The 6729-nt window shown below is 45.4% G+C and overlaps 1 protein-coding gene across 2 annotated transcripts; it reads right to left on the reverse strand.

Annotated features, from left to right (window-relative positions):
* Positions 1 to 693: 693 nt before the first annotated feature.
* LOC147891916 (cation/H(+) antiporter 18-like) lies at positions 694 to 4675 on the reverse strand. 2 transcript variants are annotated; one of them, XM_087389020.1, is made up of 4 exons: positions 4202 to 4675; positions 3781 to 3996; positions 2583 to 3584; positions 694 to 2402 (listed from the first exon to the last, which is right to left on the reverse strand). In XM_087389020.1, exons 2-4 carry the CDS (start codon positions 3970 to 3972, stop codon positions 885 to 887), a joined length of 2712 nt encoding a protein of 903 aa, XP_087245146.1. In that variant the 5' UTR covers positions 3973 to 3996; positions 4202 to 4675; the 3' UTR covers positions 694 to 884. The 2 variants fall into 2 exon arrangements, with proteins under 2 accessions (XP_087245146.1, XP_087245145.1); XM_087389019.1 differs by having other exon boundaries at positions 3781 to 4675.
* Between the last annotated feature and the right edge of the window lie 2054 nt (positions 4676 to 6729).

Raw genomic sequence — 6729 nt, forward strand, 5'->3', positions numbered from 1 at the left:
AAATGGCATGTATGGATGAAGTAGGTTGGGCTAACAGAATTTCAATCTTCTAACTACAACGATGAGAAATAACCCTATACCAATGTGTGTAGTTCTAGCTACACCTATATAAATGATTGACTTTAAAAGAAAGAAACAAAGTGTTGTAGTTAGATGAGCATTGCAAAGGTACACATTTCACTTGTGGTGTTGATACCATGCAAAGCAAGTAAAATTCCTTAAGAGAAGAGCTATAAAATTCATTAAGAGAAGAGTTGTCAAACAATATAGGCGTGACATCATAAGTAACAAATGCCATAATCATAGTGAATGTGCTTTTCCTACGCATGTGAGTCCAAACTAGTAGGCTCCCATTTTGGAGTGTGAATTGGAGGAAGAGAGTAACCAAAATGAGATTGTTGGATTGCAAGCATGTAATTACTTTTATGAAGGACATGATTTGGAACTTCTACATCTCAAAGTACATGCGTCCAAAGTTGTTTCCATATCATAATAGAATTCTATGTATTAAGCCTAGGTATTAAGATGTGCAAAAATTTGGGTTTGTTTTTTTATATAAACACGTGCAAAACACATATAGATACCTCATTTTAGAAACCCAACAATACCATTATTCATAATCTTGCATTTCTAATTATAAGATCTTGCTCGAATAAAAGTGCAAAATAGTGCAAGGCAAATTATAAGATCTTGCTCGAATAAAAGTGCGAAATAGTACAAGACACAATGGAGAGGGGCTGTGGTGAAGACCATTATCATTATACATATGAAAATTGAGGGAGAAGCATGGTGTGGCTAGAGATGAATAGAACTGTACATATAAATGATATAAAAGAGTCATGTAAAGGAATGGATATGCGAATGGGGACTCAAGATAGGTTAGATCAAGAATTAACAGGGGGCGATGGGATGGAAGAGGCAACATGGGAGACTGGTGGGCCAGTGACGATGACAAGACTGGGGGAGAGCAAGCCACTGGTCTTTGGGGTAGAAATATCCACAACCTTGGTTGAGGGAGGCGGCTCTTGCATAAGTGCCAAGTCATGTTGTTGAATGACAAGAATGGAGGAATGGATCTCAGGTCCATGGGAAGTGAGGGCGTCACCAATAGGACCGAGCTCCGGGAACTCGGCTTGGTGACTAGCCAAGGGTGCAATGAGGGGTGAAGGCCTCCTACCTCTCCCAACAAGCAGCAGGTTCAAGGACTCCATTTTCCCGATGTCGATGGCACCTTGGATGGGGTCATGGACGCCCCTCTCCTCATAGAATATGGACTCAGGCCCAAGAGTGCCTCCCGGCAATGATGGAGCAACGCCTCCTGTCGATGAAGCAACTGTTGCTGGGGTTGCTCCTCCTCCGACTACGATGGGTGTTGTCCATGCTTCAGGGCTGCTCCTCTTCTTCACCAGTGCCAAGCACTCCTCGTCTAGCTTGCTCTCCTGAGCCCAGTCAAGATCAGTGGTGACCATGAAGTCATAGGTGTCGTGCCCGACGGAAAACCGCGAGCTGAGGGAGAACTTAGAGTGTGATTCAGTCACACTGGGTACGTGGTGACTGTGAATGCCATCTGCGTTGCCTTGCATCGAAACCGTCACTGTAGTGTGATCTGAGCTCTCGCCAAAAACAAATCGAAATACCGTTAATTTCACTCCAGGATGCTCGGCCATCCGGTATCCAAATGCTAGAGCTTCACGATCATCTGGACCTCCGAAGAAGAGAACACCCACGTTTTGATCTACATTGCTTGATGATAACGAGCTCGTGCCTATCCCCCGATCCACCAGAATTCCCACAGAGCACGGCGCATGCAACAACACCTTCTGATTCACGTTTCTGAATCCTGGGTTGTGCCCCTCCCACACCCCATCCGGGCGAGCATGCTTGTGGAACGGAAGAATCATAATCGCAGCCCGTTTGTCTGACGCTGTGGCGCAGATATCTTCGTGCATATCCTCAAAGCCTGATATAGAGGTCATTGGCCGCACTGTCACCTTGCTCAATTGGCCAAAGGCTTCGAAGGCCACCACAACGCTATCCACTTCGTGATTCTTGATATCCCAGAAAGGCCGACCGTTTCGACGGACTCGCTGGACTTTCATGATGGAAGACGGCCTTTCCGACAATTCCAGCAAGTGCAGAATGTACATATGCAATGGCCGCTTCCTTGTGCCCCGCGAAGTCTCTACAAGATTGAGAATCGCGTGCACATTCGGCATCCCATGCACGCAGGCCAACACTCGCAGCTCTGCATCGGGCTTGTCACCTGCCATATACAACGTCCTGCGATTGTATGGCACCGGGTTCCTTGCTGGCTTGTAGAGTGCCATCACTACGGGCGTTGTGATGAACGTTGTAAAGAGAGCCATGAGAACCATGATGGCAAAAGTCTCATCGTTCAAGACCTGCATCAGATTAAATAATGATGAGGATGGAAAGTGTGACGAATTTTATATACAAAGCCTCTTCAAAATCATACTGTGCTCAGTGTGCTGAACCAAAAGTGTGCTCGAAATTTTGTAGCATGCAATTGGAAACTAAAACGAAGGAAAGAACGAGTTACAAGAAGTTGTGAAGAGTGGTACCTTTCGATCCTTGCCAATATTGAGAACAATGAGCTCTACCAAGCCCTTGGTATTCATGAGAAATCCCAGCGTAAGCGCCTTTCTGGTGTCCATCTTGTGGAGCAAAGCCACTGCAAATGTGCCCAGGATTTTTCCCAGACATGCTGTGGTGATAACCAGCACAAGAAGGCCACCCGCTCGAGCACCATGGATCGCCCCAATATTGGTCTTCAGTCCACTGGATGCGAAGTACAGAGGAAGCATCAAAATGGTTACCAGGTCTTCGATTTTCTCAATCAGGAGTGCCGCAAATGGTCCCTCCTTCGGAATGATCAATCCGAAGACAAAAGCTCCGAAGATGGAATGAATTCCGATGGCGTCTGTGACGAATCCAGCAGCCAGGACCCCCGCGAGGGTGATTGCCACATATGTTTCATTCACGGGCTCGTTCTCAACCGTTTGCCTCGCGATCATAGACATTATCGGCTTGATTGCAAGAAACATCACAATCACGTAGGCGATACCACACAGTAGCACCCATACTGCTATGACTGGACTCTTATTGGATCCCGACAAGGCAACGGCAAGTGCTAAGAGAATCCAGGCAGCCACATCGTTCACAGCGGCTGCAGACATAGCCATCTGCCCAACGTCGGTTGTTAAGAGCTTACGCTCAGCAAGAATGCGAGCCAGCACAGGAAAAGCCGTTATCGACAACGCCACTCCCATGAACACTAGAAACGGTGCAAATTTTCCATCTGGCGCAATGGTGCTGTGTAAGACCCATGAGACACCAACACCAGCAACAAACGGAACAGTGATTCCCGTCACCGCGATAGCTAAGGCCTGTTTTCCAGTTTTCCGGATAGATTGCAAATCAAGCTCAAGACCCACCAGAAACAAGAAAAAAAGTAGACCGAGATCGGCAACGGTATCGAGAACTGTTATACTTTGTTTGGAAAAGATATCGTTGATGTATGCCGAACTGTGGCCTAATGCAGACGGTCCAAGCAAAATCCCCCCCTGCAGAATTATAGTGGCACTGATCAGAACGGAAATTGCTTATGGAACTCGGAAGCAGACGAACGAACATGCATGCTTCAGAATACAGAAACGCAGCAATCATTCGAACTCTGCAAGAGTAGAAGATTCAAGAAGAATCATTCTAACTCTGGAAGAAAAGCGGCACATAACGAGGACCAGGAATAGAAGTACTTACCACGATCTCGGCGATGACACGAGGTTGTCTCAGAGGTTTCAGAATCACTGCCAGTGTTCGCGTTACCACGAGCACAAGGCAGATTTGAACGATGAGAAGGGGCAGCGCAAAGTGAATCGGATTGTCACCCTGCCAAACGCCGTTGGAAGTGGCGGCCATAGGTGTCAGACATGTGACGTTCGCGGTCGACATGATGGCTGGAGCAGCGTCCTTCCACTGAAGAAGAATAATATGGAGGATAAAGGACAGAATTAAGGATTATATAGCCGCGGGATCATCACGAACGGTACGCCAGGTCGATCTTTCATAGCAGGAAAAGCTTGGGTGCCCAAATCAAAAAGCAGGACTCGGGTGCTAAAAAGCAGCAGAGAAATCCAGCGCGTCTTGAGATGAGGATGTAGAGTACAGATTGGATTAAAACCTGCGCTTCACGGGCATGCGGTTAGAGCAGTTGCAAGGTTGAATCACAGGATTGTGAATGCGAGGCGTTCTTTTGAAGCAAGAGATTCATGAATCCGATCCAACCCGTCGATCTTGAATGTATAATTGTATTGCAAGCCGCAATCTAGATCATCGAACCTTAGAAGAAATCAGACAGCGAAAGCGTGTGATTTCCAGAGCGACCCAGAATCCCGTCACGGAAGGGGGAAGCAAAAGCGGAAGTACGAGGGCCGCAAAGGGGACCAGGGACGGGGGGGAAGGGACAAAGACTTGGATATGGAGGCGAAGCGGTGCAACTTTTCTGCTCGTGATAAATGGCGGGGGAGGGAGGGATCCTGTGAACCCAAAAAGGGTAGAAGCAAGGGAAGGGTGAAGGAGATGGCGATGGGAGCTTGCTTGGCGAGGGTGGCTATGGTGATGGAGAGCTTGAAAAGGTTGGCTATGGCGATGGTAAGCTTTGCGGGTGGCTATGGCGACGGGGAGCTTCAAAAGAAGGAAGATGATTAATTTATAAGTTAAGCTTTAGTTTTTTAAGTATTAAGTCGGCTGCGCGCGTGGCTCGTCGAGACGCCACGGACCTTCTTAATTTATACGAATTTCACTTAATATCTAGACTCTTTTAGTGAAATATCTGGACTCTTTTGTGTATTTTTACCCCTATTAATCCTGATATCTATTCCACGTCATCCGGGGGTTTTTGGTCAGCTATGGGTTTTAGTCACAGTGCGCGCCGCTTACGCCCGCCCTTTTTCGTGGGCGTGGAAATCGGGGCCTCTCTTTTGACATTTGGGATCGCACGTGCCCCGCACACTTCTGCCCCCCGCCCTCCACACGCGGCTTTTTGTCCCATGCTTGGACTCTTGGAGCATCTTCCTCTCTCAGTTTCCTAAATTTGACATCGATTTCATTGTGATCTTAGCAGAATTTCACAAATTTTCAGAGCACGTTCCCGTGATGGTAAACTCAAAGTTGGCATCTACGTATGGCTCACAAAATATCTAACGACTGTAAATAAGCCTACATTCATGGACCGATTGTGAGTTGCGATTGGACAAAGTTTATGGACTGCTATCTTCATGCCTATTTCCTCCCATTGTAAACTTCTATCCTCATGGGAAAAAGATTGAAAGAGGATGAGAAGAAAAATCGGCACCTTCCACAAACGTATGTGGGAATGCCCTCTTAGCAGTGCCTTTCGAGCGCCTCTCTCCTTTCATTTTTGTAATAAACTCTCCTCTTTTCTTATTGTTAAACCCATTGCACCCCCCCCGCCCCCCCGTGCCCTCGCACCAACTCAGTTGGGCAAAAGCCCTATCATCTCATCCTCTTAATCATTCAACCTTTTACACCAAGCTATAATTGTATGCCCACATTTTACTTCATATAAGTTTTGAAAAATTTTAATGGTAAATATCATCTATATTAATATCATAAGGGGGGTCCAATCCAAAAAAAAACCTTATACAAACATTGGCTCATACCAGGAGTCCCAGCCCAGAGCCTACGCTGCAAGCAACAAGAAGAAATCAACTCCCAACAGTCATGCAAGATCTAATCTCCAATAATGCCCTACTAACCACCGGGTTGGACAAGCTTATGATCTAGCGATTCTTGATAAGTGAAAACTTAGGTCAAAGCTTATCATTGGAAAAAAGAAGGCTCATTTTGAACTTTAGGCACTCCCCTAGCCCTTCTTCTTAGGGTCTACCCCATCATGCTTCTTTGACCACCGATTTTGTTATTTGTGAGGAGGTCAAGGCCCCACTTGATACTCCTTGTACTATAAAGAACGCAAGTTGATAAATGATGGTTTAAATCCGTTTAATTTCGAACGCTTCTTTTTCCAAAAATGAGGTCTAGCTAGCTTGCTAGTCATCACGTACCTTTCTTGATTGGAATCGAACATCAACAATGATGTGTAGCACAGAAGTAGAGTTTATAATCAAAAAGTGTTTTTCATGTGAGCCAAGTCCCTCTTTTTAACCTTGAATTTCTTGAAAATGCCCAAGCTTGATCTTTCACAAACAACAAAAGCTCTCATGATGTCCATCACTCACTATTGTTGTTTTCATGAAAGGCTTAAGACATTGCCTTTCACTCATCAAGCAGTCTGCTATTTTTTGCCCTTCATTCACTAAAACTTCAATTTTCACCTTTTCTCCTTTATTTGCATTACGTCTCCCCCTGCCTCTTGATTCATGTTAACTCCTTAAGCCCCCATCACTTTGATTTCTAAGGGGGACTATAGTGGCATGCACACAAATAAAACATCTGAAATGATAGTGGCTCACTTGCTTTCTCAACCAAATCTCCAATGTATTTGAAATGAAGAAAGGAATCCATCAGGAAGAGACACAATGGAGAGTTGTATTATGGAGAACATAGAGAGAAAACGTGCCAAGTATAAACAAGTAAGGTGCTAATCTAAACAAAGGGAAGGAGAGTGTAACAAATTTTAGATGCATTTTGAAAGGTTACAATTCACATCATACAAAAAATGCTTATTTG

The sequence above is a fragment of the Dipteris shenzhenensis genome, chromosome 17 (assembly GCF_047967505.1).
Source record: "Dipteris shenzhenensis isolate YYH24624 ecotype China chromosome 17, Dip_SZ_1.0, whole genome shotgun sequence".
NCBI lineage: Eukaryota > Viridiplantae > Streptophyta > Polypodiopsida > Gleicheniales > Dipteridaceae > Dipteris > Dipteris shenzhenensis.